At 44.6% G+C, this 20,000-nt stretch overlaps 2 protein-coding genes across 5 annotated transcripts in view; one reads left to right on the forward strand and one right to left on the reverse strand.

The window, feature by feature from the left end:
• Positions 1–10,419, forward strand: part of LOC113809177 (uncharacterized) — a 105,561-nt gene extending 95,142 nt beyond the window's left edge. For 2 of the 3 annotated variants that reach the window (XR_011399902.1, XM_070144829.1), the window contains exons 4-5: positions 9,982–10,173; positions 10,319–10,419. The gene's annotated coding sequence lies outside the window, so the exon portion shown is untranslated. Of the gene's footprint in view, positions 1–6,803; positions 7,006–7,815; positions 7,924–9,703; positions 9,855–9,981; positions 10,174–10,318 lie in introns of those variants that run through there. The other variant, XR_011399903.1, reaches the window with a different exon arrangement.
• An 8,180-nt stretch (positions 10,420–18,599) lies between these two features.
• The window catches only part of LOC113809182 (uncharacterized), a 3,229-nt gene continuing 1,828 nt past the window's right edge, over positions 18,600–20,000 (reverse strand). For both annotated transcript variants that reach the window (XM_027360707.2, XM_027360708.2), the window contains exons 2-4: positions 19,796–19,830; positions 19,551–19,707; positions 18,600–19,454 (exon numbers count right to left, since the gene is read on the reverse strand). In XM_027360707.2, coding sequence (XP_027216508.2) covers positions 18,696–19,454; positions 19,551–19,707; positions 19,796–19,830 — 951 coding nt within the window. In that variant the 3' untranslated portion in view covers positions 18,600–18,695. The remainder of the gene's footprint in view (positions 19,455–19,550; positions 19,708–19,795; positions 19,831–20,000) is intronic.

Raw genomic sequence — 20,000 nt, forward strand, 5'->3', positions numbered from 1 at the left:
AAATAGAAAAGTGTTACGGAACGATTTAATTTTTTCGTGGACTTCAACGCACATTTATAAGAATTGTCGATAATAAATGAATAGTGTGAAACATTACGACATGAACACAATGTTTAACGAGCAATTATTGTTAAGGTAGCAGTTTTAGTGTATGACAAACGGCGACAAATCTTGGCCAATGAAAACTGAGGGAAATGACGTCAGTAGTTCTTGACCAATCAGAACTCGCTATTTTCGGAAACCCGTGCAATCTGGCACAAAAAACGTAGTGTCTGTCTTATCAACTGTGTAAGGTTTACGTGTGAAATAGACAATAGAAAGCCGGCAGATTTTTTTAGAAATCGCAAAATACATTTATCTGCAGAAAAACGACCACATCGACAAAATGTGACGTAGTATATTTAAGGAGCTGTGACAATAGAAGGTTATTAACATTTAAATAGGTTATAACGAGAACCGGCGTTTTACACACATTGCATATTGCACGAAATATGTATAATCAAATATTAAACGAATACGAGTAACTAATTGTTTATGTCTTGTATTAAAGTAAACGCAGGTAGAAAATTATCAAACGCAGTATTAATGAGAAATATTAAATGCTAACAAATTGTCAATTGCATACATCGCCATTGATTCGGAGTACAATAACCGCACAAATTTGACCCAGATGACGTTGCGGTCATGTCACGGGAAAACTTTTGATAGTCGGGTGACATGAACTTGCCGGCATGAACGCCATGGTGACGAAAAATACTCGAAACGAGTGCACAAAGCTCTCGGGAGTATGATTTGACTCGATTTGCGTATATAGAAGGGGGCTCTAGCATTATTCCCATCAATAAACTAATAAATGTAGCATGCAAAAGCAATAACTGAAAGAGCGGCGTCTCCATGGAGGACGCCATGTCCATGCTGCACAGCGCATTCCTGCCCAATGTGAGCAGCGCCGCAGGTTTTATGTAAAAATGAAAATTACGGATTTAGGTTAACCGTTTATGTGACGCACAGTGATAAAGGGAGATGGACACCGCTATCTTACAGAGCTTAAGAAATAGCATGTAACAGATTAAGCTACAGCAGGCTCTTATTCACCTATAAATGACGAAAATGTACTTCGCTTTTCAGGTTCATGGGCGGTCCTTCGCGGCAGACATATGCGCCGCACGCTAAGGACAAAGAAATTGCAGAACTTAAGGAAACAGTAAAAGAATTAATGAGTCAGATTGTTGAATTGAACAAAACCATTAAACAAATTGCTGAATCAACCCAGCAAAAGAAGCAACGTAAGGAGGATGATACCAAATCACAATCTGGATCACACCTTCCTGTCCAGGCGACTCCTGTTAGGACTTCGTCTGGTTTTTGGTCTGCTCCTCGGAGCAGATCATCTTCAACCGGGCGTCTCCCTCGCAGAGAGGCGCAGGACATGGAGGCTATTGTCTCCAAATCTTCCCGCGAGAGGTCCTCGGGAAGCTCGGGAGAGGAGGCACCTCCCTCCCAGAAAAATGTGAAAAAAAGGTGGACAAGGCACTTCTAAACCCCATAAAACGTAATCTTCGCGTTCATCATTATACAATGAAACTGTCGAAGTCTCAGAACTAGAGTAAATGACCTCAGATTATTAGCCTCGTCTTATGCTCCCGATATTATCGTCCTACAAGAGACCCATTTAAACCACCTCATTTCCAATGATTTAGTTTCGTTGTTACTACCATCTACGTCGGAAGGATCGAGAGGGTAGGGGTGGAGGCGGAGTCGCCATGTACATCCACCAAAACCTCCCTTTTACAGAAGTGACTATAGATTCTACTTTGGAGATAGTCGCATGCAAAGTGAAAGTCAATAACACGTATCTGGCTATATGTTCAATTTATTGTCCACCTGACAATGTGGTAATTTATGATGAGCTCTCTGCTCTTCAGGATAGTCTGCACCAGAATAAAGTAATTGTAGGCGATTTTAATGCTCATCATACATTATGGGGTTCCCTTCGGGTGGATGGTAGAGGTGAGCAAGTAAAGCTTATCAATGATTTCGATTTAATCCAGAACGATGGTAGTCCAACGCGAGTGGACGATAATACAGGTAATTTGAGCTATATTGACCTATCTCTGGTCTCTTCAACAGTAGCAGCCAAGTGCCTGTGGCACACCATTGACGACTCGTTGGGAAGTGACCACTTTCCTATTTTTATTAAATATTCATGCGACACAACCAGAACGCCTTCAACACCTAAATTTAACGTAAAAAGAGCAGACTGGGTCGCCTTCACAAGGAGCATCAAGCTCGAACTTGTTGGAGAAACCATTGATGATAAAGTAAGCAATATTCAAAATTCTATTTTAGATGCAGCAATGGAATCCATTCCTAAGACTTCGACAGATAGCGTTAAGCATAGAGTTCCATGGTGGACACCAGATTGCTGCAGGGTACTGTGTGAACGCAATAGGGCCTACAGGCTTTTCAAAAACATCACAAACGAGAACTTTTGCAATTACAAACTAGCAAGAGCTAGGGCTTGTAGAACAATCAGACAAGCCAAAAGAGACTCCTGGCAAAGCTTTGTCTCTACCATTAACAGCAATACAAAAATAATACAGGTTTGGTTCATTGTTAATAAGATCAATAGGAAAAAAACATCTTTCAAAATTAAAAACTTTCATGAGGGTACCAATTTAGATTCACCTAGACATTGCTATTGCACTCGCCAGGCAATTCTCTTATACAAGCAGCTCAGACAACTACCATCCCGCATTCCTGACCATCAAGGAAGCGGCTGAGCTGCAACCCATACACTTTGCCCCAGGAGATGAACTTGATTTCAAATAAGATCTTTCAATGAATGAGCTTGTCCGAGCCCTAGAAGCCTGTAGAGGAACGTCCCCAGGCCCCGATGAGATTCGGTATGAGATGATAAAGCATCTTAATCATGAAGCCATGATTAAGTTGCAAGAAGTGTACAATGAAATTTGGAAAAGCCAGACTTTTCCAAACTCATGGCACTTCGCCCATATCATTCCCATATTGAAAGGAGGGGGTAATCCCAAACATGCCATCTCCTACAGCCCAATTGCGTTGACAAGTTGCTTATGCAAGGTCATGGAATGAATTGTTAGCAGTAGGCTATTGCATTTTTTAAATTCCAGGAATGTACTAGTTGACGAGCAGTGCGGTTTCCGAAAAGGACGCCAAACTCTCGATCAGCTAATAAAACTGGCCAGTCATATTCAAAAGGCAATTGCCAAAAAGCATTTTTCGATTTCAGTATTTTTAGACATTAAAAAAGCCTACGACATGACATGGCGATATGGCCTACTCAGAAAACTTTATGCTTTTGGATTACATGCAAACTTGCCTTGTTTTATTCAAATTTTCATTTGACAGAACTTTTGCTGTCAAATTGGTTTCTGACAATGTCACTTACTCGGACATTTTTGTACAGGCAAACGGGGGCCCACAAGGGAGTGTCTTGTCACCTACTTTATTTTTATGTATGATAAATGACATTTTACCAGCTCCCCCTCGGAATCTTAAATACTCACTGTACGCTGATGATTGTGCATTATGGCATTCCAGCAGTAATGCAGAATTCTCAGCAAATCGCATCCAATTGGCACGATATGATTCATAACTGGGGCCTCCAGTGGGGTTTTAAGTTTTCCACAAGAAAGAGTATTGGGGTAATTTTTTCACACAGGAGAATGCCGAACATCAGGCTAACTCTAGACCATCACCCAATACATATTCAAAATTCTGCTAGATTTCTTGAACTTTTTGATCGTAGTCTTAATTGGAAAGACCACATTGGTCAATTAAAGAATAAATGTCAAAAAGCACTAAATTTATTAAAGTGCATTTCTGGAAATAAATGGGGAGCTGATAGAAAGTCTTAGCTAATGGTATATAAAGACCTGATCTAAAGTAGATTATGGGTCAATCGTGTATGGTTCGGCATCGGCCTCAACTTTGAAAGGTTTGGATGTTGTGCAGAATGCATGTGTGCGTAGATGTCTTGGAGCCCTCAAATGTACAAGGATTGAGCGTCTTGAGGTGGAGTACCTCCCCTCTGACTCAGACGCGGCCAGCTGGCGCTGACCTATGCCGCGAAGGTGGCTCGAGACCCGAGCCACCCTAATGGTAATGGTGCCATTAGGCCCTTTACTACAAGACTCCACGACCTCATCGTTAAATTCGGTATAGATCGCTCTACCATCGATACCCTGGTTCAAACAAATATAGCGCCATGGGAAACGCCCAATTTTACCATCATGGAAGCTTGGCTTCCATCAACCAAGGCCATGGCGCCGGAGGTGGAGGTACGCCAGAGGTTCTGAGAGATCCTTGTAAAACATCTTCCTTTTTTTTTTTTTTTTCATATATACACCGACGGCTCCAAGACCGAGCAAGTAGTGGGTGCAGGTGTATGGTCGACTGAATGTGAGTTGAGATTCAGACTGCCGAATCATACATCGATCTTTATTGCCGAACTTTTTGCAATTGATAAAGCTATTGATTTTGCACTATCGACGACCCACGATAGAATAGTCATTTTTTGATTCATTAAGTTCACTTAAAGCCATTAAATCATTACAAACCACTCAAAATGAACTGGGTAATATCATTCGTAAGCTACATAGTGCCAACAAATCAATCAAGCTGATATGGGTGCCAGGCCACTCTGGTAACCATGGCAATGAACAGGCTGACCGACTAGCCGGGTCAACTGACGATCTGGACCTCAGCATAGACCGGACAGATCTCAGGTGTTTTGTCTCTTATAAAAGCAAAAATCCATCTGTGGCAAAGTGAGTGGACCGACCTGCAAATGCCTAATAAAATCAGGCCCAACATAGAAGTGTGGGACACAGCCCACAGGAAAATTAGAAGGGAGGTGGTGGTGTTGGCCCGCCTAAGGGTCAACGCTACAAGATTGACACACCTCACTCCCTACATAGAAAAGACCATCCCACCACAATGCCCAACTTGCAATACCACCATAACAATAAACCATATATTAACTTCCTGCCATAAATACAACCAAAATAGACATCAACTTCAAAATTATTTCAGAATTATAAATAATTTACAATAAAAAATATATGATGAAAAAATAATACATAGAGTAATCGCTTTTCTAAGGGAGACAAAACTTTGACCTTGTTTAGATTGAAAGAATAAATAGGATCCATTGGCTATAATAACCTTGGCCACATGCCGCTGGTTGATAGCCAAGAAATCCAACAAAATTAAAAAAAGTTATTCAGGAGCAGACGGCCTCTTGCTCATGAGCACTCTGCTCGCTCTCATTACCGTGCTTCTCTCAGCAATATCCCTTTTGGGTATTGTTGAATTTTATCTTTATTACATTTTATTATTTTGCACATTTTATCGATGGTTTTATAGGTAGATTTATGGTCAAACTCATGGCCAGGCCAGAGAAGTAACACATGATGTGGAAAGGAGTGAGACCTCTCGATAATGAAATAAAATATTTAATAAGCTTGATCTTGTCTTTCTTTTATTCTTTAATTCTATTAACTGATTAATCAGATACTGACTATATATTCTTAACTAATTATTCTTGCCTGGATCTAACCACGTCCGCTCGGCTATGTCCTGCGGGGAGGTAAATTAACTCTTCTTATGCATACATACAGACTAACACTCATACATAGAAATAGCACACCTTACACGTGGAATACTCACTCGGGGGCAAGATAATGGATATGAGAGTAAAAGTATCGCTACAATGCTAACTTTGATTGGTGAAATTGGGTTGTGGGTCAGGACGTTTCTTCTGGTCTGGAATTTGTGATTTCCCGTAGACTTTGGTATTGGTCCGTAGATTTTCAGATGGCGGGTATGTCCGTAGTTTCATAAACCTCTTGTGCTAGCTTTATACGGTTTTCTCTTAAGTCTGTTTGACCCCATAAGAACCTAATACTTCATACTCTCCCCAGCTATTGGTACTAACAAATTGAGATTGGCAATGGAAATCTACAATTTGGAAAAAGAAAAAAAAAAAAACGCTAATTGTTGAAGTAGGTGATTTCCTGTCGATAAATCAAGGGTTTCGAAAACCAGGCACTACCATATTATCCACATTGACCAAAATATAATTGCTGCATTAATTATATCCATATATATTGCAGGAAGTGATATTGCCCTTGTATACCAACTACTAAGTTTTTGGTCTGACCCTAGTCTCAAAACTTAGATTTGCGATTTTAAATTAACATCTAATAGTACAATTTTCACGTACTTGCATGTTTTGTTATTCTATTTCGGTTTATTTACAATATATAGAGGCATTTGAAATTGGCTGCATGTACAGCTACTTGATAATTTATTTTGGGTAAATTTAGTGGATAACGGTCAGGGTTACACTAAAGTGTATGGAATGATTACCTTGATATAAACTAAGACTTTTTCATCAATGATACAAGGTGCACAAATCGAAAATGGAGGAGATAAATGATTGAAAAAGATGGGTCGATCTTTAAGTTCTTTGCCTTGTTTTACACCACAAATATTTACATGACTGCTTAACTTGTCCTTGTGGGCTTTCAACTAGTTCATATATTACAACGCATTTGTGAAGACTATTTTGTTAATACGTCTGTTTTTTTTTTTTTTTTTTTTTTTCCTAATGCATGCATTATTTTATTTCAGTAAGCTTTTTTTTTTTACGTTTTGATAGTCTTATGCTATTTTTTTAGAAACCTAATGTGCATTTGTGCTTTCAACTGAGGTACTTTAATCTTGCGATCGCCATTACTTGACAAAACACCGGTGAGGAAGTTTTAGTTTTCAGTGTTGCATAGATTCAGGTTCCTTTGTAAGACAATTGTGGTAATGCAGGAGAAATTGACCTCAGTAACTGTTACAGCTTGATGTGACCCTGTAAAGTGCCCCAAATTGCCGGAAAGTGCATAGAAACCAAGGCATCCAGAAAATAAGACTGAAGCAAAGGGAAGTTTGGGGTCTCAAATATAAAGGCTGGTAAGACCTGTGACAAAACATAGTAAGAGCATAAGACTGACAATTTGTGTAACAAATTAAGTCATAGAAAATTTCTAACTTATAGACCATCATAGACATGTTGGTACGGATTTGTTAGGCAATGTTAGCCATTCTGGTGTGGACGAGGTGATGTCAGACCTAACATGGAGTGGAGTTTCACTAAGTACTGTTATTGCTGACAGGTCTCTGAACATGTAACATGGCCCATGTCACATACATCTCATATTTTTAATGGAACGTCTTGTATTGTCCCCCACAAGGTTTTCCTATTTGTCTCAAAGCAACACGTCACTGGTGTGGATACAGCCTTACTCTTGTGGTACACCAAGGTTAAGAAAGACCAGAGCCCCCATCAACCCTCCCCTCGGGCACGCCTAGTCACGGCAACTTAGATTGTTGAATAAAGTTTGACTTGGAATTAGGTTGCTTATTAGCCAGGACGTATTAGGTGGTGTGAATTCCAGTAGAATTTACTGAAAGTTGGGTTGGGTTCCTGTATAAGGTTAGCATGTTGGTTCGTACTTTCAAAGATGGAGGACACGTTCATAATTTCATTATGGGATTTTAAGGGTTTTTGTGCTGATTTTACACATTTGTTCTCTTTGGCCTGTTTTACCCCATAATTTCCCTGATACTTCATGCCCTCCCTTGCTATCAGGCCTTAACACATTAAGATTGTTGGTTGTGATTGCTAAGGAAATGATCACTAGGTTCATTCTCGTCACAGAGAATAATTTTGTAATTGTCTAGGAAGTCCCAATGTCTTAAACGGTAGAATCTTTCTTGCAGATCCTCTGGGATCATCAGAAAAATCCTCGCCTAATTTGGGTTGCAACCATGGGGATGGAAACCACTGCTTTAGAAGCTGGAGCAGTGCAGCCTCTGCTATAAACATAGGTAAGCTATATGGACTCTTAATCTCTATGCATGGAAGTGTTGTGCAAGCTTTTTATGAACTTACAGTAGCACTTTGGTTTAGACACCTTAGATAATAGATTTTTTTTTTTTTTTTACTTTTATGCCATCTGCATAGTTCGGAGATTTGTACTGTTGATTAATTTTAAAATGCTAATGAAAGTTTCATGTAAAGTGATATGAAAATACAAGCCACAGCACAGTAAGAATAAAGTTAGGTGTGGAGACCTGTAACCACTGCTATTAGCTTTTAATTTGTAATTGGCTTGTATTAGTTTAAACATTTTCATTTATTCAACCAGCTATTTAAAAGTTTTTAAATTGATATAAGTGACGATGTAATCGACTTAATGGCTATTTTAAGTCCTGGTCATTACTAGATTCTACTCAAATGTTTTCACTTCCCACTATCATAGTCACACGGCCATGCTGGTAAAGGCAAATGGATATCCTAGACTTAGATTTTAGAAGAGCTGTCTACTCTCCAACTAGGGCTTTGAATGATAGGTAGCCTGTAGCATAAGGATGTTCCCCCTTCGTACAAGTTTTTTTTAGCCTTGTCAAAGTTTGTAGTGAATTTGACATGCAAGGAGATTACAGAATTAATATTTTGAATGAATATTAATATGAAGTAATTTAATATCAAAGCATGTATTGAAAATTTTCCTGGTTGGTTATTAGAAATAAGCTCTTTAGATTTAAAAAAAAAAACATACAGTAAAGTGTCCCCTTCTGTTCCATGTCTAACAAAGCATTATCTTGTTGATTATGCCTGAAACGGATTCTGTTTCCCGATCTAATTACCGTCATAAACGGTCATTTAATAATTACTCCATTCTCCATTCCCCATGCTTTGTACAGGTACAGATGGCTGAAGATAAAATCTTTATAAAGACCTCAAAATTAATGCTTGAATGTAATGACTTGATTGAGTTATTTTTTCTTGATAGGATGGTGATTTTTTTTCCTTGGTGGTAGGATGGTGAATGTTATTTTTTTTCTTGATGGTGCAAGGAAATCGAAAATCCTGTGCATAGTCATTCGGAATGCATGATTCAGGCATAACCTGTCCATACAAGCAGTGATTTGTATGTTCGTCTTCCTACTGTGCTTATTTTTAGTTCCTCTGAATTTTAAGGATTTAATAGGCTTGAGTGTTAAGACCAGTAGGTAACCAGGGGAGTATAGTTTTCCTCCCAAACTACATTGCCAGGTGATTTTAGATCAGGATGGATTTAAATTATTGTATACCTAATTGTAAATTCTATCGCACCTTGAATCTGGTAACCTGCCTTTCTGCACAGTGCCATGTGACTTAAAACGCATTTTGGCAGACCTTTGGTTACCAGGTAAAATTTGTAAGTCAAATGTGACATTACATAACATACGCAACTCCCATGATTAGTAATTTGCCAGTTGATATTTTTACTTTTAAAAACTTCAAGCTTCATTTTAAGCTACTCTAATCTGCCACAATGGGAAAAAAAAGCATTTATCGTATCACTTTAGATCTAGGAAATTTGCTAAACCAATTTAGTCCTAATTCTTCATAAATGAACTTTCAACCCCCACCAATTAAATAGAATTCTTCATCTTTAATGTTTAACAAGAGCTTAGTTCTGAACTTTAAGCAATAAAAATGCTCCGTGAGATTGAAGTAGTACTCAATTTATGAATGTTTGTACTCTGATCTTCCCTCTTAACCCTTTACCTACAGCACTACTAAAGCAGTTCAGGACTAACCTATTTTTCATCCTTTCAGCACGACCGTCCCACTTAAGGATGTGGATAAACGGGGATGAAAAAGGAAAGGAGAAAAGCCCAAGCAAAATTAGTTGAGGCAAGGGCACAGGTCCAGGGTTGGGATTTCCACTACATAGGACCAGTCTCTCCTTAGCCCCCTACGACAATGGGTAAGGTATTGGGGGCGGGGGCTAAGGGGAGTGCCCTCTTTGCAGATAATGGTGTAAGTTATGCTCGTGTTGGAATAAGTTTCTATACTTGGTTGAAGAAACTTGCTAATAAATGGCTCATTTTCAGGGAACTAAGGCGTGAATTTGACTTCTGAATAACTTCTGACCCAGTTTGACAGGTTCATCTGCTACCCAGATGAACCTGTGGAATGCACCTGTGAGGGATAATGACTTCCGAGTTGGAAACCTGAGACTCGGATGATTTTGTAAGAATATTGGAACCGGACCAATAAACTGCTACATCATATGACTTGTCCTGGTTAGTAATTATCTCAATGTAGGGTAGGTAATGTTTGTGTTTGTAGACTATATAACGTAATGAACCTGTAAACACACAATTTTGGTTAACTGGTAACCAAAGCAGAATTTGTTCTAGGTAAAATACTAGCCATTTTTTCTTACAGGTCAGCATGCTGTTACTGTTGCAAGGGCTACCCTATGGCAACGGTGGATTAGGGCCAGGCATCTACTTCGATGTGCCATGCTTTAATAAATGCAAATATTCGTTAATATTTCCATATCCTTAAGTAAATATACTAAGAAATGTTTACGTAACACCAGGAATAACCAAGATAGCCATATATATATATAAATGTAGAGAAATGGATAATTTTGTGCAAACGGTATGAGCAGTGATAGTAGTTCAATCATTCACACAAACACTTCCTTATTTATTGTACTGGAACTCCTTCAATCTCCAACCACCATAAGCAAAACTAAAATCGCCTTGCCTACCACTGACTATGAAGGAATCACCCCTGACTTTGACCTCAGCCCTCGGTCAAACTAATTCTGCAATTATTTTCCTACTCTAAACTTACTAAGGTACTTGTGAAGACCATGGGTTTCTCCACCACTTTTTACTATAGGCTCACCATTTACTAAGGGTATTAAAACTCGCCCCCCTTCACCCAGATTATATAAAATTGATTTCGGTAGTTCCCTAACCTCCACCTGAACATTAACCGCGGCCCCTACTACTGTTAGTTTCCTCATTATTTACTTGCAACTCCGACTTGGCTGGATAGAGGAGAATGCACGCATTCCTCTCCCAACCCTCTACATTCCATCTACTGCAATCTAAAAGCGTTTTAAGCAGGGGAGCGCTTGAGCAAGAATTCTTGCCGATAGGCCAAGCGCTGTACCGTTCCCGGCTTCAAGCGCCTTCCAAAGCAGGCAAGCCCTGTTCTATTAAGTACAAATCATAAGTCATTGGAGAACATAGAAATGTCAAAATAACACAGTATATACATATTTGGGTTTTAAAACCAATAGACAAGTATTCCCACCAACAATCCCGGAAAGAGAACTAATGCATAAATCTGGAGTGGAGTCTATTCCATTGGCGGTTGGTAAACAATTTGGGCGCGCATTTCAAAATAACTGACAAGCTAGCGACGCATCAAGATGGCAGAGTAAATCTACCCAAACATCTTTAGGAGAAAATATTGCACTTTAAGTGCCTCTAAAACAATGAGACACTTCCGATTGGCAGCCCTTTCATTCTGATGCATTATCAAAACAAATGAACATTCTTGAATTAATATATAGGCCTACCCATTCCCATATCCTATTTTATTAGGTTAAATATAAATCGAATACAATGTCAACAGAAGAATGTTGCTAGAATTCCTAACTTTTTTAACTTGAAATATTCATTTCATAGAATAGCAGATATATTCTTGATTTAGAGACGAGGAGTAACAGTACAGTACGAGGTAAATTGTTCAACTTATAAATAAGAAACTTTAAGTAAAACACTTTATTCCCATAATCTCCACTATCTCCTTTCGTTTTCAGTTAATTTCAATTTCTTTAAAATCATATTCAAGAAAATTACAGAATCAGATATCTGATCTTACCATGAAAAAAATATTTATATTAAGCCGAGTTCCTGGCCAACGCCCGCATTCGAAGGATCGTGATCAGTACGGTAGACGACTGACGCTATTGCCATGGTGACGGTACACCGCTTGACTTAGCAAGCGCAAGTCTAGCCATCTACGGAGGTCGCTTGCGAAAGCAAGCGAAATGCTTGAGATTTCAGGCAAGAACTTTCCCTGCTTAAAACGCCTTAAATTGTCAACCCCTCCCCCTCGTTACTATCCATCCTGGTCTTCCCCACTAGGACTACCTCATTCCACAGTCATCCACCCTTCCTCATCCTCCTAAAGTATCTGCAAACCTCTCTGCAATTCCTACGACCCCTTTTCCAGGAAGGTAAAAAAAAGAAAAAAAAAATGCAAATCCGACTTGCCGGCCTTTTTGACGATTCTGTATCATGGCAGTGCTACACTATTCTTCCTCGAGTTGGTAATATTTAAGATTAGCGGTCATAACTATGACCTCCCCCATGAGACTTGTATTATCCTACCCTGTCCGACCACGAAATGGAATTTAAGTGTTTCTGGCCTCAACCCAGCTGCCCTGTGCCCAACCTTGCCTGTTTAGCAGTGCCAGTAACATCTGAAAAAACAAAATTGTGGAACCTTATTTTTTTCTACTCACCATGTTAAAGGTGAAGACCCTGTTCCTGGGCTTAAATGTTCAAATAACCAATTCTTTCGTAGGGCTCGCTCATCTGGAGGTTTCTTTTAATAACTGTCCTTTCGTGGAAATTTCTTTGTTATTACTATATAATAGGATTTTTGAATAGTATCTGATACCCCACCGAAATTTGTATTAATGTATTTTTTTTTTTTTTTTTTTTTTTTTTTTACTGTCAGGATGGTCATTAGCCGTGTATATAATATAGCAATAGGGTCTGCCTTGGAAGGACCCCCCCCCATAAAGTCAAACTGTTGGTTTGGTGATGGAAGGATAAAGGAAATGTCACTGACAAAGTTCGTTCAGGACTGACAGAGGCAGTCTTCCATCTTCTCAGTACGGTCTCACACTAAGGATGTACATGGAGAAAAGGAAGGACAAAAAATTAGGGCGAGGGATGAGATCCAAGGCAGGGGTGATCACCTACATTGGGCCTCAGTCCCCGTCTCCTAATCCCTTACCCCTCAAAGGGACCCTGAGGGGTGGGCTGTTTATTTCCCCTAATAGTCAAGGTTTCCCATGGCCAGTAATGAAGATTAATATGGGTATTACGAGGTATTGAGGCTCCCCAACCCAAGGCTCTTCCTTTGACCACTACCTTGAACACTACAACTACTCACTCCTCAGTTCCTACTAGTGCATTATCCACCAAAGTCATGGCCACCTCGCCCAACTTCATCTCAACCCCACAGCTTTCTTCACCAATCGCCTCGTCTTCCCTTATTCTCCATCTCTAATACAACCACCCTCAACACGTCCCCATCCTACCACCGCCACCACCCTTATAAATATCCTAAATACTCTATTTAGCCCACGAAAAATCTGTCCCATTTAGCTGATCCCCTCTACAGCTCCTTACTCAGGCAACATCCTTCTCTTTCAACAATGTCTCCAAATACAAGTGGGCAGAGTCCCTTTCCATACCAGACGCGATCGTTCCCGTCTCGTAACAATTCAGATCTGAAACTGAAGCTATAGCATTATCAAATCTAACTGATCACTCTGGCAACCCCATTCCTGCAGAACCTCATCCAACTCTTAATACTTGTACCGTAACTGTGTATCCTTGTGGATATTTATTGGTCAGATTGTGGAGAATACTTACTCGGCTGCCTCAAAGACAATGATGTAATAACACAGCTACGCCATTCCTCCTCGGTCATCAAAAACACAAACACACCACTGCCAAAATTATTTTCCATAAACATGACCTTTCCTATAGTATCTACATTAGTGGACAACCCCCTCCCTGTTCGACCATAACCTCCCCACCACTCAAAACTGTTGGCACTTCGGACATCTTGCCATCCAAAGACTGATGCCCCCTATGTGCCTAACCTAGTCATAACCGATAAAACTGCCCTGCACAAACACGCACATGTGCTAACTGCGGCGGCCCCTATGATGTATCTTAGAGGCTGTCCCACTTACAAGTTTGAGTGAGGTAGCAACATACAATAAATGGTTTTACTGCGTGAAACCAGACAGCAATCACGCCGACAAGATCTCTTGTGCTCCCTCCTCTAGTAATGTTGCTCGCTCTGCCCCTCCACCTCCACCCCCAGGATGTCATCACACCCTCCTGCCCCTCCACCTCCACCCCCAGGATGTCATCACACCCTCCTGCCCCTCCACCTCCACCCCCAGGATGTCATCACACCCTCCTGCCCCTCCACCTCCACCCCCAGGATGTCATCACACCCTCCTGCCCCTCCACCTCCACCCCCAGGAGGTCATCACACCCTCCTGCCCCTCCACCTCCACCCCCAGGATGTCATCACACCCTCCTGCCCCTCCACCTCCACCCCCAGGATGTCATCACACCCTCCTACCCCTCCACCTCCACCCCCAGGATGTCATCACACCCTCCTACCCCTCCACCTCCACCCCCAGGGTGTCATCACACCCTCCTACCCCTCCACCTCCACCCCCAGGATGTCATCACACCCTCCTGCCCCTCCACCTCCACCCCCAGGATGTCATCACACCCTCCTGCCCCTCCACCTCCACCCCCAGGATGTCATCACACCCTCCTGCCCCTCCACCTCCACCCCCAGGATGTCATCACACCCTCCTGCCCCTCCACCTCCACCCCCAGGATGTCATCACACCCTCCTACCCCTCCACCTCCACCTCCATCCCCACCCCCAGGAGGTCATCACACCCTCCTACCCCTCCACCTCCACCCCCAGGAGGTCATCACACCCTCCTGCCCCTCCACCTCCACCCCCAGGATGTCATCACACCCTCCTGCCCCTCCACCTCCACCCCCAGGATGTCATCACACCCTCCTGCCCCTCCACCTCCACCCCCAGGATGTCATCACACCCTCCTGCCCCTCCACCTCCACCCCCAGGATGTCATCACATCCTCCTGCCCCTCCACCTCCACCCCCAGGATGTCATCACACCCTCCTGCCCCTCCACCTCCACCCCCAGGATGTCATCACACCCTCCTGCCCCTCCACCTCCACCCCCAGGATGTCATCACACCCTCCTGCCCCTCCACCTCCACCCCCAGGATGTCATCACACCCTCCTGCCCCTCCACCTCCACCCCCAGGATGTCATCACACCCTCCTGCCCCTCCACCTCCACCCCCAGGATGTCATCACACCCCCCTGCCCCTCCACCTCCACCCCCAGGATGTCATCACACCCTCCTGCCCCTCCACCTCCACCCCCAGGATGTCATCACACCCTCCTGCCCCTCCACCTCCACCCCCAGGATGTCATCACACCCTCCTGCCCCTCCACCTCCATCCCCAGGATGTCATCACACCCTCCTGCCCCTCCACCTCCACCCCCAGGATGTCATCACACCCTCCTGCCCCTCCACCTCCACCCCCAGGAGGTCATCACACCCTCCTACCCCTCCACCTCCACCCCCAGGAGGTCATCACACCCTCCTGCCCCTCCACCTCCACCCCCAGGATGTCATCACACCCTCCTGCCCCTCCACCTCCACCCCCAGGAGGTCATCACACCCTCCTACCCCTCCACCTCCATCCCAGGGTGTCATCACACGCTCCTACGCCTCCACCTCCAGCCGCAGGAGGTCATCACACCGTCCTGCCCCTCCACCTCCACCCCCAGGATGTCATCACACCCTCCTGCCCCTCCACCTCCACCCCCAGGAGGTCATCACACCCTCCTACCCCTCCACCTCCATCCCAGGTTGTCATCACACCCTCCTACCCCTCCACCTCCATCCCAGGTTGTCATCACACCCTCCTACCCCTCCACCTCCACCCCCAGGAGGTCATCACACCCTCCTACCCCTCCACCTCCACCCCCAGGAGGTCATCACACCCTCCTACCCCTCCACCTCCACCCCCAGGAGGTCATCACACCCTCCTACCCCTCCACCTCCATCCCAGGTTGTCATCACACCCTCCTACCCCTCCACCTCCATCCCAGGTTGTCATCACACCCTCCTGCCCCTCCACCTCCACCCCCAGGAGGTCATCACACCCTCCTACCCCTCCACCTCCACCCCCAGGAGGTCATCACACCCTCCTACCCCTCCACCTCCACCCCCAGGATGTCATCACACCCTCCTACCCCTCCACCTCCACCCCCAGGAGGTCATCACACCCTCCTACCCCTCCACCTCCATCCCAGGTTGTCATCACACCCTCCTACCCCTCCACCTCCACCCCCAGGAGGTCATCACACCCTCCTACCCCTCCACCTCCCCCCCAGGAGGTCATCACACCCTCCTGCCCCTCCACCTCCCCCCCAGGATGTCATCACACCCTCCTACCCCTCCACCTCCACCCCCACCCCCAGGATGTCATCACACCCTCCTACCCCTCCACCTCCACCCCCAGGATGTCATCACACCCTCCTGCCCCTCCACCTCCACCCCCAGGATGTCATCACACCCTCCTACCCCTCCACCTCCACCCCCAGGATGTCATCACCCCCTCCTACCCCTCCACCTCCACCCCCACGATGTCATCACACCCTCCTACCCCTCCACCTCCATCCCAGGTTGTCATCACACCCTCCTACCCCTCCACCTCCACCCCCAGGAGGTCATCACACCCTCCTACCCCTCCACCTCCACCCCCAGGATGTCATCACACCCTCCTACCCCTCCACCTCCACCCCCAGGAGGTCATCACACCCTCCTACCCCTCCACCTCCACCCCCACCCCCAGGATGTCATCACACCCTCCTACCCCTCCACCTCCACCCCCAGGATGTCATCACACCCTCCTACCCCTCCACCTCCACCCCCAGGATGTCATCACACCCTCCTGCCCCTCCACCTCCACCCCCAGGATGTCATCACACCCTCCTACCCCTCCACCTCCATCCCAGGTTGTCATCACACCCTCCTACCCCTCCACCTCCATCCCAGGTTGTCATCACACCCTCCTACCCCTCCACCTCCATCCCAGGTTGTCATCACACCCTCCTACCCCTCCACCTCCCTCCCAGGTTGTCATCACACCCTCCTACCCCTCCACCTCCATCCCCGGTTGTCATCACACCCTCCTACCCCTCCACCTCCACCCCCAGGATGTCATCACACCCTCCTACCCCTCCACCTCCACCCCCAGGATGTCATCACACCCTCCTACCCCTCCACCTCCATCCCAGGTTGTCATCACACCCTCCTACCCCTCCACCTCCATCCCAGGTTGTCATCACACCCTCCTACCCCTCCACCTCCATCCCAGGTTGTCATCACACCCTCCTACCCCTCCACCTCCATCCCAGGTTGTCATCACACCCTCCTACCCCTCCACCTCCATCCCAGGTTGTCATCACACCCTCCTACCCCTCCACCTCCACCCCCAGGATGTCATCACACCCTCCTACCCCTCCACCTCCACCCCCAGGATGTCATCACACCCTCCTACCCCTCCACCTCCATCCCAGGTTGTCATCACACCCTCCTACCCCTCCACCTCCATCCCAGGTTGTCATCACACCCTCCTACCCCTCCACCTCCACCCCCAGGATGTCATCACACCCTCCTGCCCCTCCACCTCCACCCCCAGGATGTCATCACACCCTCCTACCCCTCCACCTCCATCCCAGGTTGTCATCACACCCTCCTACCCCTCCACCTCCACCCCCAGGATGTCATCACACCCTCCTGCCCCTCCACCTCCACCCCCAGGATGTCATCACACCCTCCTGCCCCTCCACCTCCACCCCCAGGATGTCATCACACCCTCCTTCCCCTCCACCTCCACCCCCAGGCTGTCATCACACCCTCCTACCCCTCCACCTCCATCCCAGGTTGTCATCACACCCTCCTACCCCTCCACCTCCACCCCCAGGAGGTCATCACACCCTCCTGCCCCTCCACCTCCACCCCCAGGAGGTCATCACACCCTCCTTCCTACCTTTGCCTTTATTCCTCGGACCCTTCCCCCTTTCCCCCTTCCCCTCAAGAGGGCCTTTCTCAACTCTCCAACCAACTCCATTGGAGAAAGTATGGAAGATGAAGCTATATGCTTGAGACAATTCCACACTCGAAGGGACTACCGATATCCATCCTACTAATTCCCCTACTCAATTCCATGTACATTCTCCCTCCGTTTCCATTCCCTCCTGGATACACACGAATCCCTTGTAATTCCCTTATCTAGACCTACCAATCACAACTTTAATCTTCAAAGGTTAAAAGGTACTCTATTGTTGACGCATTGCAACTATCGCCCTTCAAATCTAACTCTTGGACCTTAAACAAGACTACAGCATTGTGTTCACCGGTTTTAGTTTGGTACTAAAATCTAACTTAAAAAAAAAAAAAAAAACAGTTTAATTGCTCTGCAATAATCAAGATGCTTTAACATTGGTTATAAATATCTTAATGAAACAGAAGCCTCCCTCCCCCTTAAAATTGTAGGCGAAAGTAAAAATTGTAAGTCTAAGTAGACTTTATTGCCAATGCCTGTGGATTATGCTATTGTAGCCCCATTGGTTTGTCAATGTCCAAACTTTAGATAAAGTCCTCATGCTCTTGGACCTTCAAAGGTTATGCCATTAATTGCCATCTACATTTCAGGATTCAATACAACCCTGATATAACCAAAATTAGTTTTATAAAGCAGTCTTGTTTGTAGCTTATTAAGCTCTAAGCTCAACAAGAGATGCAGGGGATTAAGAAAAGACAAGTTAACAAATATCTTATATATATATATATATTTAAAATAACGTAACAGTATTTAAAATTAACGTTGATGCGCACGTCAATAGGTCTGTTCAAGACCTTCAACAGAGGTCTTTAGGCATTGTGCATTCACCGTAGGGGCGAACAGTCAAGTCTTCCCCATGTTCTTCCACACACTTGCCCACACCTGGGGATAGGACCTCCCACCTGTAGGTCTCGGGGCAGGTGTAACGCAGTTGTTTCAACTTACCACCCAACATGTAGCATTCAAAGTAATTGTGTTTGCTTAAAGGGTCAGCGAAACGTCCCTCGTTCTGGCATTCGAGGAGCACACAAGGATTTTCACAAGTACCAGTGACAGCATTATACGCTGTACCTGCACCACAGATGTAGTGCTTCTGCAGCCATCCGTTTTTCACAGCAATGCAGGTGTAGTATTCACTGCAGTTGCTAGACTTCGCAAAAGTCCCTGAAGTGCTGCAGGGAGGCAAATCATTTGCGCTACATTCTCTGGCCGTTTCATCGAATACCATACCCTCTGGGCATCTGTATTGAGTTGGTTTTGAACCCACATCCCTGCAAGAGAAGAACCTTTGAGGGTCGTAGGGATCCACCCTGAAGTCGTTAGGGCTTACACACTTGCATTCCGTAGGATGATCTGGATAGCAAACACCGCCACCAAACTGGGCCAACTCCGAACAGAAGAAATTGTCGATGCAGTGACGAATGAAAGCTTGCCCTTTCACGCACACGACCACCGTCTTGCAGTTAGCGCACAAGAATCCGTCAGACAGGCCCTCGCACATACGAGAATAAGGATGATTATCTGAAGTAACACTGCGTTTGATTCGAGTTTCGCACTGAGAGAAAAGAAATTAACCTTTGTAGCCGAGGTTTAAAAAGTAGATATACAGTAACCATCTTTACAATACATAAATTTTTGGGACAATACTTACCAATTTCTCACTGCAGTGTCTAGCCCCACTATTGTATGCGAAGCCTCTGCAATCATCTTTTACCATATCATAGCCACCAGCATTGTTCGGAGTGCAGTCATAGTATGCTCCACATAAATTTGGATTGGGGAACCTACCCTCTCCTTGACATTTTAATCTGCGAAATTAAAAAAATATATGTGGGAAGACTTGTTAATTCTTATATATTGCATATACTTCATACCACCATTGAATTATCTACTTACTTTTCAGCCCCTGCACACGCGACTCCCAAGAGCATCTGGGGAAAGATCAGTTTATATATACATTTCATACTACTGTACACTACAAAGTGGGAAAAAAAATTTGGGATAAAAAATTTACAATTACAATTTACATATACCAAGCCAGCATTGGGTGACAAGTTTGACAGGGGACACTTGATAATACAAAGTTGTTTTAAAGGGTTCA

This window comes from Penaeus vannamei, chromosome 32 (genome assembly GCF_042767895.1).
Source record: "Penaeus vannamei isolate JL-2024 chromosome 32, ASM4276789v1, whole genome shotgun sequence".
NCBI classification, from domain to species: Eukaryota; Metazoa; Arthropoda; class Malacostraca; order Decapoda; family Penaeidae; genus Penaeus; species Penaeus vannamei.